We start from the raw sequence: 24829 nt of genomic DNA on the forward strand, positions 1-24829 counted from the left end.
AAGCTGGAGAGAAAATTGCCCTGGCTGAGAGTTATGAGTCATCACGAGGTGCTGAAAGACACTGACTCAATAACTATGGGTGTAGCAAAAATGACCACCCGGTTTCCAAACTTCCCTTGAAGTTTTGATAATTCAAGAAACAAATTCTCAAAAGAGCAATAAAAAAATCCAAGAGAAAATCCTTTTGGAGGTTTTTTAAAAGTCTGATTTTTGTTGGAGGTTTTCCTCTAATATTTGTTACTAAATTCCATTTAGCGAAAATGTTTTGTTTAATGAAACGGAATGGTTGGAGAAGGGAAGTGGTATGGTAAACCCATCAGGGATGCACTCCAACAGAATTGGCAGCCCTCTGTACACACGGCTCAGTGGGCAGTTATTTATTCACCATGCTTGCTACCATCAGCATTGGACTGTCTACTGACTAATCAGAATAATCTGCCACTTTACAACTGAGCCCGTCATGAAACACACACCACAAGGCACTTTGACCCGAAACGCCACCCATTCCTTCTCTCCAGAGATGCTGCCTGTTCCGCTGAGTTACTCCAGCATTTTCTGTCTACCACAAAGCACTTCCCTTTCCCAGACTGCATGAGTGTCTTTTTTTCCCCTGCAATCTTTTAACGGAAACTCCACACCAAAGTGGAGAATGCAAATTTTTTTTTTGTTGCCTTTTCTAACCTATATTTAATTGTCTTTTAAACTTTCTTAAATTGTGTTGGGGGTGCATTGAGGCTTGTGCTGTCTGAAAACTCTCTTCTAACTTGTACAGCAGTCTTTAACCTTTTTTCCTCTTCTTCCTCCACAGATTATATAAGAGATGCTGACGTGTTGAGGGCTACATGTCAGGAGGTGGGCTCCATCAATGAGAGCATCTTTGACATTCGCTTCAATCTAAACGTGTATGCCCCAGGTAATGTCCAGCATTTGAGCCACAGATATTTAATACTAAAACATGACAAAATATTGGGATAAACCTTTGGATTTTCAGTGGCTGAAAGGAGTATTGAAGAGTTTATGAAATTGCAGTTTTTGCTGTTAATTTCCATTCTTCAATAAATCTTTATATTCCAAACAAACCTTATTGCGGGGGTATTGCCTTTTTTTTGGTGGATCATATTCTAAACTTGAATTAACTCACTGGTATTTGGTGTAGAATTATCACTGGATCTCCACGTTTACAACCAAATTTTTCCTTTATTCAGTTGGCTACACGACTTGGTGATAGTTTGGGCCATCTAACACAATATTCCACAACGTATTTGTGCTTATTCGTACATCTAGTTACGAAAAATATTACCACATTTGCCACAAACGAAGTGGGTGCTAGGTTCACCAGGGAAAGTTTTCCGTTGTAATGACGGTTTAAAAAAAACACAATTTTTACTAATTTCAACTGTGCTCCTATTTTCTCCATAAAACATTGTGAAAATGTTAGACCATGTTGTGAGCTTCTTTCATGATCCACTGTGTCAATATAATGTATTTGGCACATTCTCTGCCTCTTCAAAAAAGTTCAATTTAAGGATGTTCATTGTAATGCTTCAGATTTTTGAGCTAATATTTCACTTTCTACCTTTTAATCCTATGTATGTTCCCATCAAGCTTTTATTTTGAAAACAAAAAGTTTTAAAAAATCATTAAAAAGCAATGGAAGAACTTCGTTACAGTTGGATGTCAAGCCATCTTGGTTACATTAATAGACACAAAGTGCAGGTGTAACCAACATCTGCAGATCCTTGTTTCTACCTTGGTTCCATTGATGTTGCAGGATATCAGGGATGGTGGCTGCCACCAGTTATCATTGGAGAAGAGAGATCCAGGCTGAGAAATTGCTACAGGCAGGATTCACACTGTGACACTGTTGACCACAAAACCCAGACACTTTTTAGAAAGCGGGTGAGAGTTGGGTCAAAATTTAGACTTTAGAGATACAGCATGGAAACGGGCCCCTTCGGCACGCTGTGTCCGTGCCAACCAGTGATCACCACGTACACTAGCACTATCCTACACACTAGGGACAATTTACAAAAGTCAATTAACGTACTGACCTGCATATCTTTGGGATGTGGGAGGAAACAGGTACACCCGGAGAAAACCCACACAGTCACAGGAAGAACGGGCGAACCCCATGCAGACAACACCCTTAGTCAGGATCGAACCCAGGTCTCCAGTGCTGTAAGGCAGCAACACCACTGTTGAATGTTGGAAAGAAATCCAATTTTGAATAAGTAGGTACCACGACAGAATGTTGATGATATTTGGTGCCTCTAGACTAATGTGAAAGTGAGCACCATACAGGCGCCCCCTGGGTGGGATGGGTTTGTGTTCCAAGATAAAGGCCAGCATCGTGTTTTTTCTCCAATTTGAAGCGATGGACATAAAATCTTTGTTTATTTTCTTTCCGCATAAATTCCATGAGAGTGAAATTTAATCCATATCTCACAATTTTGGGAGTGATTAGTGATTTTCTATTACCTGATCAACCATCACATGGGTAGGTGGGGGAGTGGGGGAGTTCATGTGTACCTGGGACCAGGGGGTACATTGTTGCCGGAGCTCACTGGGGCACCGTCCCGGCACCTCTGTAAAAAAAAAAAGCCAAAACAAACGGCAGAGAATATTAACTACGGGGAATTTAACAGTGGCCGCTCCGGCACAAGTGACAGCTCCGACACCTAAAAAAATAGTACTGCAGCACTGCCTGGGACTGAAACTGATACCACAACTTGCCATTCGCTTGGAGATTTGCATGAAACCAGCCTGCTTATTGATAATCATGAAAACAATCAGGCATGCCAAGTGGACATTGACCTTTGCCTACAATGTGAATAATTGGTTCTGAGCATGATAAACATTGTTGTTGGAAGTGTTTTTAATCACTTGTGCATCATGTAATAGCTGACATGTTTCTTGGGTGAGATGTTTTGAAGGAATTGAATTGAAAATGAATTTTTGTTGCAGATGTAAGATTTCACGAGTGTGAACTGGAGGCTCTAAAAGTCCAGAAGCGACTGATGAAGGACATTGCAGCCTTTATTGTGTCTGTTCAGATTCCCAGCTTTGTAAGTGACTGCACGGGGAAAAACTCTCATTATGTTGACACGAGTGAGATCTGATAAGAGAAAACATCAGTATTTGTGCCACACTTAAACACATTTTAAGCTATATTATCAGAGCAAATGAATTGAATGGAAATTCAAAGAAAGCATTAGACTTTATATAATTTCTCCTCGTATAGTAATTTCATATAGTAATTTCTCCTCAAGGTATGTCCACTTTGAAGAAGTTCTCCCCCTCTCTTCGACGAGAGTTTAGTAATTTCACCTCAAGGTATGTCCACTTTTTAATTTTTTTTAAATTTTTAATTTTTTTAAATTTTATTTTTATTTTTTACCGAACTTTTTAGAAAACAAACCCTCCCCCCTTCCCCCCACCCCCCTTATACTAACCCCAAATAAGAAAAAGGAAGAAAAGAAAAAAAGATTAAAAACTGCCTGGTTGTTGGGGGTCCTGCACACGCCCCATGGAATTCCAAACAGAATAAACTGTATATGTATATACATCTCTCCCAAAAGAACCATTGTGAATATGAACAATTCTTCTATATATATAGGCCCCTCTTTTGTAGATAAGGACGCCAGATATTTAAAAAAGTATCATATTCGTTCCTTAAATTATAAGTAATTTTTTCAAGTGGGATACAGTTAGAAATTTCATTATTCCAAAGGTCCATACTTAAATAGGAATCAGATTTCCAAGTAACTGCGATAGTTTTTTTGGCTACTGCTAATGCAATTTTTATAAATTCTTTCTGATATTTATTCATTTTAAGTTGTGGTCTTATTCCTTCAACATCATCCAATAACAAAAATCTTGGGTTGTATGGAAGTTGTATTCCGATAATCTGTTCTAAAAAACTTCTTAAATTTGTCCAAAAAGGTTGTATTTTTGAACAGGACCAAGTAGAATGAAAAAAAGTACCAATTTCTTGATTGCACCGAAAACATTGGTCAGATAAACTTGAATTTATTCTCTTTAATTTTTGTGGTGTGATATATAATTGATGCAGAAAGTTATATTGTACTAATCTAAACCGAATATTTATTGTATTTTTCATACTGTCAAGGCATAGTTTTGACCAATTTGTTCCATCAATATTAATATTCAAATCCGTTTCCCATTTTTGCCTTGATATATGAATTCCTTGTTTAGGAGCCTTTTTTTGAATTAGATTATATATAATAGAAGTAAAAAAATTTATTTGTCCTTTTTGAATTAGGTTTTCAATTTCCTTAGATTTCGGCAATAACATTGTTTGACCCAATTTATCTTTTAAATAAGCTCTTAATTGAAAGTAACAGAAAAGAGAATTATTTGCTATATGATATTTATTTTTCAATTGTTCAAATGACATCAATATACCTTTTTCAAAGCAATCACCTATATATCTAATCCCTTTTTGATGCCACCTATGTAGAAGCTGGTTATCCATTGTAAAAGGTATCAATCTATTCTGAATCAAAGTTGTCTTTCCTAATAAAGATTTTTTTGTTTCATCCTCAAAATTTACCTTATTCCATAATCCGATCAAGTATTTTAATAATGGAGATTCTTTATCAGAGCAAATGAATTGAATGGAAATTCAAAGAAAGCATTAGACTTTATATAATTTCTCCTCGTATAGTAATTTCATATAGTAATTTCTCCTCAAGGTATGTCCACTTTGAAGAAGTTCTCCCCCTCTCTTCAACGAGAGTTTAGTAATTTCACCTCAAGGTATGTCCACTTTGAAGAAGTTCTCCTCCTCGCTTCGACGAGAGTTTAGTATTCTCTTTCCCTCCCCCTTCCCAGATCTCCCTCTATCTTCCTGTCTCCACCTAAATCCTTCCTTTGTCCCGCCCCCCTGACATCAGTCTGAAGAAGGGTTTCGAACCGAAACGTCGCCCATACCTTCTCTCCTGAGATGCTGCCTGACCTGCTGAGTTACTCCAGCATTTTGTGAATAAATATCTTCGATTTGTACCAGCATCTGCAGTTATTTTCTTATAGACTTTATATAATTGGTTGGTGAAATATTAAGCAGAAGCACGGGGGCGCAGTGGTAGAGTTGCTGCCTTACAGTGCCAAAGACCCAGGTTTGATCCTGACTACGGGTCCTTATGGTGTTTGTAACTTCTCACCTTGACCTACGTGCGTTTTCTCCGTGAGCTCGGGTTTCCTCCCACACTCCAAAGAACCACAGGTTTGAGGGTTAATTGGATTGGTAAAATTGTAAATTGTCCCTGGTGTATGTAGGATAGCATTAGAGAGCGGGGATCGCTGGTCAGCGTGGACTCAATGGGCCAAAGGTGCTGTTTCCGCGCTGTATCTCTAAAGTAAACTGTTTTTAACACAAATAATTGCTTGGATTCACGTCTCTCATGAATTGAGTAGAAATTATATATCAAGGGAGGTATCGGCAAATGCTTGAAAGACCATATTGAAGAGGGAACAGGGAATATGATTAGAATAGATTATTCTGCCAATAAGTCTCATGCCTATCAAAAACTGGAGGCTTTGGCTGGGAAAAGGGAGCATTTTTGGGTGGAATGTTATCACAGCTGCAGTTTGTCATGCCCTGGCTGTGGGGCAGGTATCACAGGGTTGTGGGTGTTGGGATATCCCTGCTACACAGACTGACCTCCTCTCCTTCCGTTTGATGTCCAGATCAAAGACTGCGAGGACCATGTCCTGATGCCCACAGATGGTGCCACAGTGACGGACGCTCTGCACAAATATGGAATTAACATCCGTTACATCGGCAAAATAACACGGCTGATAAGCCAAGCAGAAAACAAGCAGTACCTGGAGCATATCTCGGTAGGTATTCCATCAAGTGAGACATTGCTTTAAGGGAGAGGACAGATTGCTAAACCAATGAAAAATCATTAAACATTAAGATTTGGTTCATTATTGCACTGCATGGTTGAAGTCTAGCCATTCAGTGCAGGGTAAACCAGGTTGTCCATGCTCAATTTGCTGATCTCAGTAAGAGTATTACTGAGGACCTGGAGTTAGCCATGGTATCCCTGGGCATGTGCACGCATGGACCTTGTTGGATTTGGCTGTGCTATATTTACACGTGCATTGAAGGCATGTGGGTAACGTCCAAAGGCATTTATGGTCGTTATGTTCATGAATGGAAGGCAACAAAGTAGAGGTGGTAAGGAGAAAATATTTCATCTCTACTCAACAAGCAGATGACATGGTGTGGCGGAGGCATCGTGACTATCCAGTTATATCTCTGTGTTGGGAGGAATTGACCTTACCTGAGACAAATAATTGGTCTTCATATTCAGAATGCAGCACAGATCTGGCCCCTGGTGAGGACAGGATTCCATTCCTGAAAACTATTCATAACCCAGTCTGCTGGTTTGAAATGCGGTCATGAACTAACTCCCCGCCCGCGTGAAGGTGCCTGCAGCAGCCATCAAATCCATCCCGCCTGTCTCCCACACCCTCGATTATATGTATGGGTTGTGCAAAAGTCAGGTGTCTGTAAACTGGGGTGGACCTGCTGTGTAATTCTATGGCCTTAATTTCTTATGTCTGATGTGGTGATTTATGGCTTTTTAAAGTAGCAATCTTGCACACTGTTAAAGTGAGATTTAAGTATACCTCTGAAAGTGGTAACTGGGATTATTACCCAACAAATATAATAGAACCTGGGCATCAGTATTCTGCGCCTGACCTTTGAGCAGGTAGTCACTGTTTAAGATTATGTTTTGCATTTCCACAGAGACTACTAATTGGTGAAATCATCACTCGAGTTGCAAAGCATGTCGTAGTCCTCTACCAACAGGTAACGGTTCTACTCATAGAATAAACAGCACTTTCTTCCAGTAAGCGTAACTCATACATGTTATATTTCAGAGTTTGCGCTGTATTCGTGACCCTCACAGTTCAGTGGCAGCAGGGTCGTCTTAACGCATGGGCCTGATGGGCACTTGCCTGGGGGCCCACGAGCATAGGGGCCCCATGCTGATCTGTGTATGTTAAGTGACTTGCAATAAATAAATACTACTTTAAAAATGTAGGTTCAATAAGTGCTTTTTTCGCAACATTTTCGGTCACTAAGTGCTTCTCACAGCGATCTGTAAGTGCTTTTCGCAACAATGTAGCACCCTAAGTCCATCGCTAAGTGCTTTTCGGTAAGTGCTTTTCGCCGGCACGACAGGGGAGGGCTGGTAGGGAAAGGGGGGTGGGGGAGAGTAACGGTAGGGGCCCCAGTACACTGCTTTGCCCGGGGGCCCATAATGCTGTAAAAATGGCCCTGAGTGGCAGTGAAATGGAGCCATGTCTCTTTCAACTTGGTCTCTCTCTAATCCTTGAGTGCTTGTGTTAGAAGGTTTGTTTGGGAATTGGGATCTACCACAAGTAGCTGCCCTTTGCAAGATTGAAGCGTACTTTGGAAGGGGGGCAATGAAATCCAAGGCAACCAAAGTAAATTATCTTCTTTTTGTCTGTTTTCATGAAATTCACACCCATTGTCATCCACCTCACCCCAATCCTGCAACTTGTTGGATAAACTTTATGACTGTGTAATACAATTAAAGTTAATGTTTATGAAAACTTAACAATAATCTGGAATATGGACAAAATTTTACAATTTCAGAGGAGGTTCATAAAGACACTCCTGCATGTGATTGTGGCCAGACCAGTGGGAAGTAGATAAGAAAGCATGAGTAATGTTAAAAAAACATCACCCATTCCTTCTCTCCTAGATGCTGCCTGACCTGCTGAGTTACTCCAGCATTTTGTGATACCTTCGATGAGTAATGTTAAAACTCTCTAAAATATCAGTTAAGCCACAACCTTTTAATTTATTGCTCCTGTTAAGAATCAAACATAATTGAGTTAGAGAATTGCATTTGGGCCATGCTAAGAGAGTACTGCAGACTTGAAAAGCATTGAAGGTTTATGGACCACATGGGTTTTTACTACAGTCCAGTGCAGGCGACTCCTATGTTCGGGCCATTCGGGTTGCATAAATCCATGCGTACATAGTTCACAAATACTCTTTAATATGCCGAGTCCAAGATTGAGAGTGTGTAGATAGGAACTGCAGTTAGGCACAAAAAGCTGGAGTAACTCAGCGGGACAGGCAACATCTCTGGAGAGAAGGAACGGGTGACATTTCGGGTCTAAAGAAGGGTCTTGACCCGATACGTCACCCATTCCTTCTCTCCAGAGATGCTACCTGTCCCGCTGAGTTACTCCAGCTTTTATTGTCTGTCCAAGATTGAGAATGTTCAGTGACAAGGATATGCTGGAAAAGCTGGGATGATTGTTCTTTGAGATGGGAAAATTAAGAGAAGGGTTCAGAATTCGAATAGGTTACAGAATAAGTGTAAGGTATGAAGAATCATCCCGAGGTGACATGAGGTTGAATGTAAGTTTTGCAAATCATTTTAACTGGAATTAAATGGAAGCTGATTCAGTTGGGGCTTTCAAAAAGGAATTGATATTTAAAAGTAGCATATCTGCAGAGGTCCTTGGTAAGGCCAAGGGAACGGGTCGTCTGGGTTGATCTTGGAAGAGCAAAAATCTGCCCCTTTGTTGTACACATTCTGATTAAGTTGTTTGCAGCTCACAATAGTTCTAATTCTCTTAATTTTTATTTCTCTCTCAGAATGTGGAGATATCAGCTCTTTCACCTGCCATTAGTCACTTTCTGAATTGCTTCCTGAGCTCCCACAACAATGGTGCTGCACATCTGCTTCCGGGCGAACTGGCATCACGCAAGAAGAGAAACAAACGCAAGATGCGGATTCCTGAGAATGACTTGGTCTGGGCTAGCCTGACCTGTACGGAGCTGTGGAAACAGATCAACAGTGAAGCCATTGAAAGCTTTGACTACGATTTGGCTTGGTACGTTCTTGCACGGGCGGGTGTACAGTTTACTTTCTGCATCAACCATTGCTGTCGCTGAAGGAATTTATATCATGGCATAATCTTAATCTTGTTGATGCAGGAGTGGGATAGTTCTTGCTGAACATTAAAATTCCAGTACAGCTCCCTTGACACACAGGCTAGCACAAGCCCTGATTGGTTGCCAAAGGAGGAAATAGAAGCAGTCTTTATGATCCTCAACATCTTCCTAACCCCTGGTTTTCGACAGATGTCGATTCCTATTTAGGGTCGACAAGCGTTGCAGTGGCTTGAGAAGGTTCATTAATACAAATAAAATCTTTCCATATTTGATCTTTCCAATCTAATAGTCAGCCAATTAATTTCATTCTGAGAGACACGTCCAAATACTGCAGTACGGAGTGGGAGTGAAAATTACAGAGTGGGAGTGCTGATGGGTGAAAGCTTGGCACAGCCGAGCTGACAATGCTTTTAGCCAGAATGATGATGAAACTCTAAAGGGCTTTGGGAATAGGAAGATGACTTTACCCTTCACTTAGTTTATCTTTTCTCTCTGCCATGAACTGATGTTTATGATTGATGCATTCCAGTGACGGGGTTGATCAGGCGGTGGACAAGTTTAACCTGCAGAAGGTCTCCCTGCTGCGTGAGTTCTGCTTAAAGGCTGGAATTCAGGTACTGCTGATTCTTTCACAGTCATTATGTCGCATGCAAATGATGTGCCGTTGCTGTATTAAACCTTCCCCACCATGTTTCCACACCAACTGTGCCTTGTTTTGCTTGGTTCATCAAATTAGCATTCCAGTACATTGCTCTGAGGCTAACCTAAATGATTTTGCATACTGATTGAAATGTAACAATTAATGGAGAATAGATTGAATTTAGTATACTGTTTAGCGAGAAAATTAACCAGAAAAATGAAATGAAATATTAACAACATGGTAGAAATACTAAACAGGTCAGGCAGCATCTGTTGAGAGGACCAACAAGGCTCGTGCTTCGGGACAATAATGTTTCATCATTAAAAAAAAAAGTGCTGTGTCTGCGTGACTTTTTTTGGACAGTGTGGGAGATTACTGCTGCTTGTGTCAGAAGATTTTGTCCCTTAAATATTGCAAATGGTTTTCCCCATTGTAGATTGCTCAGAGCGAAAACTTCCTTAGTGAATGAGTTACTCTCTAAGAAATAAGAGAACAATGGGAGGAAAAAATTAAATAACTTTTATTGTAAAAGTTATGGTTGGGCAAATGCCAGTTTATTGATAGTAAAGCACAAATTGTTTCCACAATCTAAAATTACTTTGCAGCTGCAATGAATAATTTAAGAATCTCAATTTGTTTCAGCAATCGGATCTGATTTAGAAGTCAACAGGGGTATTCTTGATTTATTTACATGTAACTAGAACTTCCAATGTAGTTTAGTGAACAGGAGCACTATCAAACAATATTTTGCTTAACACATTTGTGTTTTAATAGCCAACACTGATTCAGTCAGTAATTAAGGTTTGTTTTCATCCCTATGAGACGGTACTAAGAATTTGTTTGGGAGTAATTAGGAGCCAGTCACTGAAATGAACCAAAAGGACACAAAACACTGGAGTAACTCAGCTGCTCAAGCAGTATCTTTGGAGAACGTGGAAAGTGATGTTTCGGGTAAAGACCCTTGTTCAGAAATGAACCCTTTAATATTAGATAACATAACATAAGGAGACCATCTACTGTTTACGAGCATGAGCATTTACGTCATTGCAGTAGTTGTGCTGCCCCACTGAACACCGTACAAAGGATTGTGTGGATTTTACTGGTGTATGTGATTAATTTGGGTGGTACTCTTGCTGAGCTATTTCAAGAATCTGCTGTAATGTTTTTTGATTTATTGGTTGTTCATGATATTCTTGGATATTTTCTCTCAGATTCTGCTGCGAGATTATAACTTTGACAATCGCCACAAACCCATTTTCACAGAAGATGATATCCTCAATACATTCCCTGTGTTCAAGCACATCATTGTGAAATCGACGGACGCGGAGAGAGTTTATCAAAAAGCACAAATATATATTCAGAAAGGTACAGTCATGTTGATGGGACAATGCTGACATAATGGGTGGAACAGAGGAAACAATGTCCTTTCACCACAGGATTCAAATAGAGTATGATATTCATTGTCGATATTATTCAGGATTGAGGGTGAAGTTTGATCTGAATGAGAAGATATACTGAGCAAGGAGTTCACATCTGAAACTGCTCGACATTATGTAAAAGACTCTCTCGGAAACCAAGCTCTGATAACTGTGTGACACTAAACATTACAATATTGCGTTAAGTGTGGAAGTACTGATGGTGGGGGTGTGCATCAAAAGTTGAGTTGCCCATCCACATTAACACCAAAAAGTAAAAAAGTGCAGATGCCGGAAAATGAACATTAAAACAAAAATGCTAAATTATAGTCAGCAGGTCAGGCAGCATCTGTGGAGAATAAATGGAGTTAACTTTTCAAGTCGTTGAATACCAATCCAAAGAAAGGTTACTAACCTGAAACTTTGTCATCACTGTCTCAACTTGCTGTGCACTTTTAGAATTTTCTGATTGCTGTTGCCTTAAAAATATCAACTTTTGGTGAAATTTGTATCTCTGTGTAACTTGCTCACAATTACAATCCTTTCAATGTCCAATATTGAGAGCGAGCATGAAAATAATTCTCCTTTCTCATTTGTAACTCTCATTGTTTTTGTTTCCAGGAAACATTAAAGAAGGTTTTGAGTTAATGAAAGAATCTTTAAACCTTTTCAAAAATGTGTTTGGCCCTTTGCACTTGGATGTCTGTGCTTGTTTGCACGTGCTTGCACAGTTAAACTACATCATTGATGACATCCCTGAGGTGAGCGATGCTTTTAATTTTGTGTTGGAGGTTTTTACTCCAGCGAAGAGTGGCTAGAAAATATTAAAAGGAGAAGATAGTTCACAGAATAATGAATGTGATATGAAATAATTATTGCACTTTTACCTACGCTGTCAGACTGTGATTGTACCGTGTACAGGTGGACTTTAACAGGAGAGTTTGACTGTAAACTTATCCTTCACTTTATATCTGTGAGATAGACAATGAAATTGATCTTTACCTACTCCCTAATCTGTAAATATGCAGCTTGCAATTCTACGCATGTATATTATAGACGTATCTGTGACCAACACAACTGTTCGATTGAATAAATCAACAGGCTGGCAGTTGAAGTACCTGCAGCTTTGATCTGTTTTCTCATTTTTATATTTTCTAGCCACTCTTTGCTGGTATTCACAGGAGCATTTATCCAGTGGGATTTTAATATTAGGGAAATACCAAAGAATAACATCTACTCTAGAATAGGGGCATCACCATCTTTTAGGGCGTCACGGTGGCGCAGTGGTAGAGTTGCTGCCTTACAGCGCCCGAGACCCGGGTTTGATCCCGACTACGGGTGCTGTCAGTACAGAGTTTGTACATTCTCCCTGTGATCACGTGGGTTATCTCCAAGATCTTCCGTTTCCTCCCGCACTCCAAAAATGTACAGGTATGTTGGTAAATTGGCTTGGTATTAGTGTACATTGTCCCGAGTATGTGTAGAATAGTGTTAATATGCGGGGGTCGCAGGTTGGTGCGGACGCGATGGGCCGAAGGGCCTGTTTCTGCGTTGTATCTCTAAACTAAACTAAATAGGACGGCTTCTTGCAGGATTCATTGCGTTTAATACAAATAAGATGCTGTGACTCGTGATTATACAAGACACATCTTTTTTCCTTGATTTGTAGAGCTGTCTACCTCTGCACTGTTTGGTCACGGTGATGTTAGTGTATGCATTGTGTGGACAGTACATTGTGGGCATCAACAACTTTCAACATGTTTAATGTCTTTTCATGTGGCAAAATAGCCAAGGTGCAGTACATGGGTAATCGAAAAAACTGATGTCAAACTCCAGAAGGAGATATCAGAACATAGGACATAAGGTATGGCAAAAAGTGGTGGATTTTAGAACTAGGAAAGTAGTGGAGAACTTTTGGGATGAAATTGCAGAGCTCGTGCTAATCACCAATGATGGAGCAATTGAAGTCAGAGATGTAGAGTGGTCCAGAATTAGAACGTAGATATCTGAGAGTTTAAAGGCCCATGGAGATTGCGGAGATAGAAGTTGAGGTTGTGGTGAATTTGAAATAAGGAAGCTTTTACAATCAAGGCACTGCTTAACCAAGGGCCAGTACAGATCAATGAGCATGGGGAATGAATGGGACATGGACAGCACAGAGTGAAGACACATTGGAATAGTCAGATCTGGATGAGGTAATAGGCATGGGTGAAGGTTCCACCACCCGCAGAGCCTGTGGTGAGGCTGGAGTTGAGTGATGTTGAAGTTGTGGCCTTACTGTGTGAAGGATAAGAGGGTTAAAATGATGCAAAATCAAAAGAGATACCAACGCTTGCAGTCTGGTTCAGTTTTGCATAGATACCAAGAAGAGCAGAAATAAGGGTCTCAACCCAAAACGTCACCCATTCCTTCTCTCCAGAGATGCTGCCTGTCCCGCTGTTACTCCACATTTTTGTGGCTATATTTGGTTTAAACCAGCATCTGCAGTTCCCACTTACACAGAGCGAAAATATTATTGGTTAGAGGACAGAATATGTAATGGGCACTGAAGACAATGACGTCAGTCTTTCCAATGTTTAGTTGGAGGACGTTTTTGTGTATTTCTGTCCTGTCCACAATGTCATCAAGTAATCTGACAAGATGGAAGGGTTCTGGTGAGATCAAGCTGTTATGCTCACAGTGTACATGTATATACTGATGCAGATGGATGAGATGGAGCGAAACCTTGGAGTGACATAAAGGAACAGGCGCAGGAAGAAAAACCCATTCCTGTAGAGTATTTGGCAATGACTGAATGAATGCAATTCACCCAGATGAATGATGGAAGAGAGTTGTCAGGGCAGGATGGTGTGGTTGGCTTTGGCAAAGATGGCAGACAGGTTGAGAATGATGAGGAAGGATAGTTTACGTTTGTCACTGTTGCATTGTGAAGAATCCTGATAGATCAGAGCGATTTCTCCCAAATGCTATTGCATTTCTCTCTCTCTCCTTCTGAACACTGGTGCCTTTCCTCTTTCACACAGGCGATAACGAACCAGCAAAGAGCTGTCATAATCAGCGAGCGAATCCTTGGCTTTGATCATCCCAATACAATTCGTGAATATGTGAGTTATCATTTCATTCGCTCTTCATTTGAAACATGTTGGATTATATGTTTACACATGCAGACTGTTCTTACTCAACTGTCATTATTTACACAAACCCAGACAAGTTCACCCTGATATTGTCACTGTGGAACTGCAGTATAGTAAACATGCACACCTGCATGCAATAGAAAATGAACAATAACCGTGGGCTCTTCTTTGCCTGAAAACTCGGGAAGCTGACGCCCATTGTAACGTCTTGCTTGCAAACATTGCTGAAGCTGGTTAACACTACGCAACAAAGCTCCCGTGTTGAAAAGAACAGGAATGGAATGTGAGAGCCTTGTCATATAATGGGGTTGGGTGTGTGATTATCTAAGATTATTGCCTCTGGTGAAATTGCTGGAAATGTGGACATGTCGATTGTGTTTCTCGATGCATTTCACTTTTGTCCATAAATCCCTTTAGGAATGCACACTAAAGAGCCAATCAGATATGCAGCTGGTATCACTGTCGGTGGCTGTTACTGTTACCTGCCAGCCTCGGTAGTAACTCTGACATAGAGGCAAGCAGCTCCTGTGGTTGATCATGTTTGATAATGTAAATAACTGGGAAGAAACATTTAATTATTACACACTGCTCCATTATTACCCATGCTGCTGCTGAGCCTTGTCATCACTTGCTCTGTAATTAAACACTTGTCCAGTATCCTTCCTTTGACCAGTGCATCACTTTGTCTTTGGTGTAGCTTTGCAGAGCAGTTTGTTGCTGAGGATTTGAAAAAAAAAAGGAAGCTGGTTCCCTGCTGAATGGAATTATTTCATTTCTCCTTCAGATAAAGAAGGAGACCATTTGGCCCTTTGAGTTTGTTGGCTCTCAGACCTATCCTGTCAATCCTATTCTCCCAGTTACATCCCTGTATCCTCGCTCTTGAGTCCATCAGCTTTCTCCTGATTCTCTCACCACCCACCTGTGTGGTGGCAATGCCTGGGTTACCGATACCCAGCACCCAGGTAGCGACGCCCTGGGACGCGACTGTTCTGAGCACTGCATTACCCTGTTCTACCTCCACAGGTCAGGCTGGGTCTCTACTGCTTTGCCAACAATCAGAATGTGGCAGCACTGAGGTTGCTGTACCACGCCCGGCACCTGATGCTGACTGTCTGTGGAGAGGACCACCCTGAAGTAGCTGTTCTTGATGTAAGTGTCGAATGGCAGAATCTCTTTTGGGCAAAACGGGGTTTAATGCCATCATTAACTTTGTGGATGGAAGGAAGTAGGGGGATCTGAGTTAAGAACTCTTTCCAGGTGGTATTCATCTGGGGTTGGATAAGAGTCGCTCACCTTATGAACTTCATGATTGGAAGGTACTGTAAATTACATTTAATTAGTACCTTTACTGCAGAAAAACAGTTCTGTGGTGCTCCACGGTGATGGGAGGAGTTGTTAATGTTAAATTAGAGCTAATTGGGACGGTGAAACTAGCATAATCTAAAGAGTTACTTTTAGGGGCCATCTTAAAAGAGGAGAATGAGGCAGAAAGATTCAAGAAAGAATGACAGAATTGATAGCCCACACACTAATGACGACTAGATGGTTGTTGAAAGGTGCAGTGCATTGAAGTCCAGAGCAAGGGGATGTGCAAGTGGAATTCACCAAGGTCGGCAAAAGTGGGGTCGTGAGAGAGCGTTCCAAGTTATTAAACTGGGATTATCTGCGGTGGTGGAGGGAAATAGAGTTGGAAGCTCGAGAAGGGATGAATAAGAGTTTTGCCAGAATGCGTTCTGAGACAGTGGCACAAATAGCCATTGTTGCAAATGTCAAGGCAAATGCTGTTTATAATGGAGAGGCAATGACTTTGAGATTCAGTCTGGAATCAGACAGGATACCAAATTTCAACCCAGAAAGTGGCCAAGGACTGATTAGAGCTGGAAATATAAATTGCAATATGTGATCAATAGTCAATTTATTTGTCACTTACACATTAATGGGCAGTGAAATGAAAAATTACCCACAGTCCAACAATAAGACCAATAAAAATAAGCAATAACACACACAATCATAAACCAACACCAAACAAAAAGAAACATCCATCACAGTGAGTCTCCTCCAGTCACCTCACTGTGATGAAAGGCCAGAATGTATTTTCTCCTCCCCTGCTGTCTTCTCCCGCGGTCAGGCTGTTAAACTTGCCACGTCGGGGCGGTCGTGGCTCCCGACATTGAAGCCCCCGCCGGGCAGAGAAAATCCCTCGGCCTATTTCAGGCTGTGCCGGACGGTGAAAGGTCCGCGGCGGGCTGACCCAAGCCCCGCGATTCGGCGCGGGCGAAGATGCTGCCGCTGCCGGAGCTCCCGATGTCGGCCCCCACCCAGGGGCCTGCGAGCTTCCAACGTCCCCGCGGCCCGCGGCTGAAGAAGCCTCCGAAGGCTAGTCGCAGCCGCTCCCGCGGCGCCACCACAGCCTCCGAAGGCAGCCAGCTCCGCAGATGGTGAGTCTGGTCCGCGGGCTCTGCGAACCAGAGTCCCAGATGGTCCCAGGTGGAGGCCGCCAGCTCCAGGTGTTTGGCCGATGGTAGGCCGCAGCGGGAACGGAGACACCACCCAGAAAACAAAGGTCAGGTCTCCGTTCGGAAGAGACAATTTTACAGTTTTACAGTTCCCCCCCCACCCAACACACAACCACAAAAACACTGCATCACATCTAAACACTACAATTAAGACAAAAAACAACAAAAAACACAAAAGACAAATGGACTGCAGGCGAGCCGCAGCTGCTAGGGCAGCGCAGGCACATCACTTGGCCAAGATTGTCTAAGGTGTAACTGGAGAGAATTGTGGCTCCCTCAAATTTCCTGATATATTTAAGTTGAATGCTGTAACTACTTTTCTAACCTGATGCTGATGTTACAGATGTTTACCGAGGGGATATTCTGCTTGTGGTATTAGTGCTCAATTTAATAATCTCCTGAACAACGTAAGTTTTTCCACTGACTTTCATCAACAACCATTGCACATTGTTTTGCAAGCAGGGACACATAAAGCTCCAATAATTCAAATGGAACACCCCTTCCCTTTCCCATCCAAGCGTGGAAGATGACCCTGCATTCACCACTTGGGAAACCTGGGATGAGAGTGGAAGTTATGTGTTACGCTGCTTCTACCATGCACGTTTCCACTTATTCGACCTGCAGATCACACTGGAGCTTCCCTGCATCCTCCGCACAACACACAATCCTGCACAACATCACTATTAATGGTGCTAAAGGAGAGTGTGTCAACACAGAAGCCCAATTATTGTAAAGTGGCGTGTCTAGCAGGCTGGACTTAATCTGATCATTGTAAAATTCACTTTGTTTCTGTGTTCCTACAGATTAACATCGGTCTTGTGCTTCAAGCTGCACTGGATTATGACCTTGCAATTCGATTTTTGCAGAAAGGTCTGGAATTAAACTTAAAATATTCTGGACCCCAGGCGCTACAGACTGCCCTTAGGTAGGGTTAAAGATAAATTTAGCACAAACATTTCTATGGGATTAATTTACCTGTAAACTTGCATTTCCTTATCAACTTTCTGGGGTACCGTGCACAGTTTTGGTGGTCTTTTTTAAGAAAGGATATAGCAGCATTGGAGGCCGTCCAGAAGAGATTCCCCAGGCGAATCTCAGGGATGAGGAAGCTTACTTATGAGAGGCTCAAGAATTTGAAACAGTTTTATTTGGAGCTTGGAATAACGAGGGGTAATCTTTGTGAAACAGGGAAGATCCTTCGAGGGCAAGATAGGTAGACACTGAGATATTTCTATGTGAGAGAATCTCGAAAGTGGGAACATTGTTGCAAAATAGGGGAACAGTCATTAAAAACCAAAGCGGAATTTTCTTCTGGTGGAAGGTGGCGAACCTGTGAAATTCTCCAATGATGGGGGCCAGATATCAGAGGTATTTAAAGTGGAAGTGGGTGGACACAGACCGCAGATGTTGGGTTGTGGAACAATGACCAATCTACTGTAGGAACTCAGTAGGTCAATCAGTATCTTTTGTGGGGGGGGGGGGGTTGTCAATATTCTGGGTAATGCAGGGTTTCGACCCAAGATATCATCAATTCCTTTCCTTGACCCACTGAGTTCCTCCATTAGTTTGTTTGGTGAATACTGGACACTTTTGCCCTAAATTATCCGTATATTTTACTGGTGTGGGCCACGTTAATATATGTGTAAGGACTTGTTGGCTTGTACTTTGAAGTCAGAATTGACACACATTTGTAAATGCCCTGAGACAATGCCCCAGCAGATCTTAGTGGAAGGATTCATCTTTGGGAATTATGGCCAAGAACAATCCTTTTGTATATTGTCAGCCCAAAAAATTCAGGAAAACCAGAACAAAAAGTGGCAATTTGAGCTTGTGGTTTATCACAATCGCCCTAAATAACTCTATCCCATTAACATAATTTTGTTTGAAAACCACAAACTACAGGCCATGTTTAAAGTTGTAGGTAATTGCCTGCTTGTGTGGGCCAGACTGGGAAAGTGATTTTACGCAGCTTTGTCCTGTCTCTTGCTGAAGACGGTGGCTCGATTTCTACGGTCTCATAGTGATGAATTTGGTTGCTTCCCTCCCATCTCTTTTGCATGAAAACTAATTTAAAGCATTTTTTTAATACAAAACAGAAGCCAGCTTCCCAACTTTAGCAGTGCTTCTTAACGTTCAGCCACATATAAAATAACTAAGTACTGTACCTATTTTGAAACTGCCTAGTCATTAAATGACCACAATAACCTCTAGTTGGAGGGCTGATCGTGTGGTGCAGATGTATTGATTACTTGTGGGAATTTGGATCTAAACCTTTGCGCCTACAAATAGAAGCTATGATTTGAGTGTGCTTGTGTCTAATTACTTTCTGTTTGAAAACCACGTAGTTATCATCTCCTGGCCCAAGTCAACGCCAGCAAGGCTGACTTCCGAGCAGCTATGCAGCACGAGAAGCAGGCCTACATCATCTACAGTGATCGGGTTAGTTATTCCAAAGTATTTTCTTTGTGTTGTAGTCCGATGGCATTTAAGTCAACCGTTGAATGTTCCAAAAGTTACCTTGGCAGATTACACTCAGTTGAATATAAGGCGAGGGTCAACCCAACTCTACTTGTAGCTGAATCAACTCCAATTTTCTGTCATAACAGCAAGTAACGCATTCTGCAATGAGTGAAGATTTCCCAAGTTACAGCAACTTATGTTGTCAAATAAGATGTTAAATAGGTGCCATCATCTATTCTTATTACTTGTATATACTGCAGGATATGACTCAATAGTTTTTTTGTGTCCACACTACCTTAACCCACCCTTTCACAGAGGGACAGTTTGTGATGCAGACAGGAACACACATTTTGTCGTATACTGCATCTAATAGAAATAGACATTTGGTCCAAAATAAGTCCTCTTCTTTACATATCACAAGCATTCTGTACTGCCCATTGACTATCTTGGAAAACCCCAAAATACTGAATATTTAGAAATATGGCAGGATTAATTCATTTGGATTTTTATTTTCAAAAGCAGCTTGGGGAGACGCACCTTAAAACAAAAGGAAGTTCTGAGTTCCTGAAGCATTTTACTCAGCAGGCCGTTAACCTCCAGAGAACCATCAATGAAATTTACAAGAACGGATCAAATGCTAATCTTTCTCCAGTACAGGTTGGTGCCCCTTTTGTTGCCTATTGTTCCAGTGCAAAATGTCCTTGCCTGGATTAGAGGGTTTCAACTACAGGGAGGTTGGATAGACTTGGATTGTTTTCTCTGGAACATCAGAGGTTGAGAGGAGACTTGACAGAAGTATATCAAATTATGAAAAGCATAGATAGGATCGACAGTCGGAACCTTTTTTTCCCAGGGTGGAAACTTTCAGCACTAGATGGCATAGCTGTAAGGTGGGAGGGGGAAGGTTTAATGGAGCTGTGCGGTGCAAGTTATTTTACGCAGATGGCGGTGGGGTCTGGAACACCTTGCCAGAGATGGTGGTGGCGACAGATATGATAGCTGCTTTTAAGAGGCTTTTGGATAAGCACATGGAAGTGCAGGAACAGAAGGATATGAATCACATGCAGGCAGAAGAGATGAGTTTAGCTAGGCATCATGTTCAGCACAAACATTGTGGGCCGAAGGGCCAGTCCTTTGCTGTACTGTTCCATGTTTCATATAGATGAAGAATCTGATAGGATATGTTTGATATTGAATTTTTTCCAGACCGCATCCCCGAGTAAAAAAATGATGCTGGAACAGCTTAATATAATCAATGGGATTGTTCTCATGGAAACGAGGTAAGCCTGTCCTTCATTTCCCATCTTCCCCTTGAGACTATGGTGCAATCTAAATTAATATCGTTTAGGGTTGAGAACTAATATCAGCGGAGTATTCAAACATCATCAATCAACAACACTGCCAGAGCAATGAATAATTATATCAAGGAATGGAAATACTTGACTTTTCTAAGAAATGTGTAATTTATGTCTAAATTGTGAGTGGTATTATGATGTGAAAGCACTCGACTCCCTGATAATCCCATCTGTCAAGAATGCTGTCAAACTGGATCCCTCGTGGACTTTAAAAAGTCAATCGCAGTAAGGACAGGTTATAGTGCGTAGGAAGGAACTGCAGATGCTGATTTACACCGAAGATAGGCACAAAATGCTGGAGATAGGCACAAAATGCAGGACAGGCAGCATCTCTCGACAGAAGGAATGGGTGATGTTAGGGTCGAGGCCCTTCAGACTGAGAGTCAGGGGAGAGGGCGTCACAGAGATAAGGAAGTGTAAGAGATCAAATGAGATGCAGTTTAGATCATTGTTAGCTAGAAGATGACAACAAAGCAGAGATAAAATGTAATCAAGGGGACAGTCTGACTGGTCGGAGAACTGGGAAGGGGAGGGATGGAGAGAGAGGGAAAGCAAGGGTTACTTGAAGTTAGATAAGTTAATATTCATACCCCTGGGGTGTAAGCTGCCCAAGCGAAAGATGAGGTGTTATTCCTCCACTTTGCGCTGGACCTCACTCTGACAATGGAGGTCCAGGACAGAAAGGTCAGTGTGGGAATGGGAGGGGGGGGTTAGTGTTGAGCAACCGGAAGATCAGGTAGGTTTAGGCAAACTGAGTGGAGGTGTTCACCGAAATGATCGCTGAGCCTGCGCTTGATCTCGCCGATATACAGGAGTCCACACCTGGAACAGCGGATGGTCAGAAAAGTCAGTGTGCTGCATTTATGTCTCTGCTGTGCAGCAATGAAGATACTACTGATTGGTCTTTCATTTCTAAGCAAAGGGGTGGGAGGGGGGTGTCACCATGCCTTGCTCACAGTCACAGTTCTGTGAATCCTTTGGATGTCTGGATTTATGACATTGTGAGTGATCTTGTCTTCAGTTCTTTCATTATAGGATATCCTGCCAACGTGCTTGAATAATGTTTTGTCTTTCAGTGAGTCAACTCAAGTTGAGTTGAAAAATAGCCATTGATGAGTAAAATATAGACTGGGAAAGCAATGACAAAGGGGGCGAAGAGGGCAAGCAGATTTAAGTGTGCTCAGGAAATGGTTCTTGATGGTGGGGGAAGGAATGTCTAGCAAACAGTGATCATTTCATAGGGTGTAAAATAGAAAAAGGGTAAGGCCCATACTAAGGCAAGAGTAATCAATTGGAGAAGGCCCAGGTAAATTGGAAATTTAAAAAATGGGAGGAATTTAAAGTGAAGATGTTTTGGACATTGTGTTAACGTTGCTGGTCCAGGAGGCAAATTAAACTGGTGTTGGAAGAGGGTTGGATAAGATTCTGAAAGGAAATAATTTGTCACACTACAGGGTAGGACGGATATTGCAATTAGCTGCATTATTCTTACGTCAAAGACAAATGATTACTTTACAATCTGATGGTATGAATATTGAAATCTCCAATGTTAGGTAACTAAGCCACAAACACCACTTTTTCCTCCTCCTACCATTCCCCACTCTCTTCAACTGCAATGATGAAGTGATTTTTTGGGGGATTTAAAAAAATGTTTCCCCTGCTTTCTTCAGCTGATCAATTTTAATGTTTATTTTAGAAAATCTGCTTTGGAAAAAGCAACTGAGAAAATGCGGAACCTAATTCTGGAAGAAATCCAAGCATCACAGAGGGTGACCAAGACCCTTGCTGGCATTGGTGTGGATGACCAGATACTGGTCAATGGAAGTGAAGCCGCTGGAGAAATTGTAAATGATGCAGAGCAAACGCTTGGGAAAACCCTGATCAAAGACAAGGCAGAGACCGGCTGTGTGACATCAGAGGTTTCTGCGTAACTGTTTCTCAGTTGTCAACAAAAAGAGCGATTGAACTCTCCAGTTATTGCCACAAATGCAAATACTCTTTTGTATCACAGCTAGAGGGAGTGATCACATAACTGGGTCCCTGTAAATACTGGCAGCTGGGGTTTGAAGGCTAATCACAGACTGGAAATTGGATCTTGTGACTGTTACAATTGGAAAACTTTTTCTCTTTAAATGATTAGATTTTTAATAATTGTTTTAATAATCAGATCGTGGGTTTACTATTTCTAAACACAATGTAGTTACAAATTCCAGACTTTGGACCTAACCTTGCAGTTGGGCAGGACTTTGCCAAATAATTGGTAAAAGTATAAAATTGGGCTGTTTTGCCCAATCAGGACATTGAAACATCAGGACATTGGGAAAACAGCAGTGCAGAATATCCACACTTTTATATTCTTCATCATATTATACAAATGATATGTAAGAGAGGGAAGTTAGCGTGTTTCATAAGTTTGCAGATGACACACAAATTTGATTGTATACTAGATAGGGAATGTAGATCAACTTTGAAAGTGGGCAAAGGGAATTTAATGTGGACGTGTGTGACGTGATGAAATTTGGGATGCTAAACCAGGGTCTCGACCCGAAAAGCCCAAAATGTCCTTTTGTGTATTAACCAGCATCTGTGGTTTTTTGTTTCTACACCCAGTGAATGGCAAGATCCTGGGTAGTATCACTGAACAGTGAGATCTTGGGATACTAGTTCCAGCAGTCACACAGGTAGACAGTGAAGAAGGCATATGTCATGCTTGCACTCATCGGCTGAGGCATTGGGTATAGGAATTGAATGTTGTGTTGCAGGATGGAGAAGGGTCACATTCTCCTCGTGAGACTAAACACGGAATTTCCCCAGTTTTTAAGCAAATATTTTGAACTGCAATTATGAAAGTTTTCAATTTTCACATTATTGCTGATAGTTTTTGTAACTTCCAGTGGGAGACCTGATAGCCCAAACATGCTTGTACGTCTATCGTGTGCTGTTCTGGTGGCCACATTACAGGAAGGATGTGATTAGAGAGGGTGCAGAAAGCATTGACAGGAATGTTGCTGGACTGGAGGGTTTGAGTTTTAGGGGAGATTGGATGCTGGCATTATTTCCCCTGGAACAGAAAAAAGGCTGAGAAGTGACCCGAGGGGTTTATAAAATCAGGGACCTGTATAAGATGGGATGTTCAGTGTTTTTCCATTGGTTGGGGCGTCTTAAATCCATAGGACATGGGATTAAGGTTGGAGGAGAGAGATTTAAAAGATAATTTGTCCACACAGAAGTTGGTGGCTATGTGGAATGAGCTACCAGAGGAAGTAGTTGAGGCAGGTACAACAACATTTAAATTATATTGGGACAGGTACATGGAGAGGAGAAGTTTAGAGGGATACGAGCCAAACACTGGCAAATGGAATCAGCATAGTTTGGCATCTTGATCGGCATAGATGAGTTGGTTTGAAGTGCCTTTCTGTGCTGTCAACCTTCACTTTGATATCAATACAACCAAGTCTTTCATAAACAGTGTGTGGTATATTTATTGATTCACATCATGTTAAGACAGCGTGTTAAACCAGAGATACGATGTAAGAATTGGAGATTGATAAAACATAGTCATCAAGCAGCTAACAGATGTGGAGAAGGGTTACATTCTCCTCGTGAGGCTAAACACGGAATTTCCCCAGTTTTTAAGCAAATATTTTGAACTGCAATTCTGAAAGTTTTCAATTTTCACATTATTGCTGATAGTCTTTGTAACTTCCAGTGGGAGACCTGATAGCCCAAACATGCTTGTTAGTTGACGGGCTCCGCAGCATTATCACAAGCACCTGTTGCCGATACATACATCCAACTGTCCAAATCTTTTGTCTATTCAAGTTTAGCCATTTGCTTTCATGCGTCCATATGTTCAGAATTAACATAGACTCCTGGGGTCTGGGGAAAATACACCAGGTCCAAGGCAGAATTTAAACATTTTTAATTCACCTTTTGCACTGCTTTATTCTAGTATCCAGATTTGTGCATCAAATCATTGCCTTTTGCAGTTTTATTCTTGCTTTTATTCATGAATCATCTGTAAGCATTGTTAAATTGTGAGAAATATCTTTTTGTTATGGAATAATTTAGTTTTTACAAATGTTGTAATACTGTGATCTGTTATTTCAGTAATAAAATATAGACATTAACATCGTCTTTCCACTCACTATCAACAGACAAGAAGCGTCAAAAGACACACCAGCCACTGGCAATTGGGTAAAAACATTGTTGGGGGATTATTCAGTCAAGTCAGTTGAATGAAAAGGGAAAAGATTGGGCAGGAGAGTGACTTTGGTTGATGGCATCCGAGAGGGTTTCTCACCACACAGGCACTTGCATTCCAGGCAATGTGCA

The 24829-nt window shown here is 41.4% G+C and overlaps 1 protein-coding gene across 1 annotated transcript in view; it reads left to right on the top strand.

The window, feature by feature from the left end:
* The window catches only part of LOC144606078 (clustered mitochondria protein homolog), a 62342-nt gene extending 37763 nt beyond the window's left edge, over positions 1 to 24579 (top strand). Inside the window, 15 exon segments of the mRNA XM_078421880.1 lie at positions 809 to 913; positions 2965 to 3065; positions 5710 to 5862; positions 6782 to 6844; positions 8675 to 8913; positions 9504 to 9588; positions 10826 to 10979; positions 11651 to 11790; positions 14053 to 14133; positions 15187 to 15312; positions 17483 to 17604; positions 19025 to 19118; positions 19662 to 19796; positions 20346 to 20419; positions 22191 to 24579. Of these exon segments, the coding sequence (XP_078278006.1) occupies positions 809 to 913; positions 2965 to 3065; positions 5710 to 5862; positions 6782 to 6844; positions 8675 to 8913; positions 9504 to 9588; positions 10826 to 10979; positions 11651 to 11790; positions 14053 to 14133; positions 15187 to 15312; positions 17483 to 17604; positions 19025 to 19118; positions 19662 to 19796; positions 20346 to 20419; positions 22191 to 22425 (1907 nt within the window). The 3' untranslated portion in view covers positions 22426 to 24579.
* The last annotated feature ends 250 nt before the right edge of the window (positions 24580 to 24829 follow it).

The sequence above is a fragment of the Rhinoraja longicauda genome, chromosome 25 (genome assembly GCF_053455715.1).
Source record: "Rhinoraja longicauda isolate Sanriku21f chromosome 25, sRhiLon1.1, whole genome shotgun sequence".
NCBI lineage: Eukaryota > Metazoa > Chordata > Chondrichthyes > Rajiformes > Arhynchobatidae > Rhinoraja > Rhinoraja longicauda.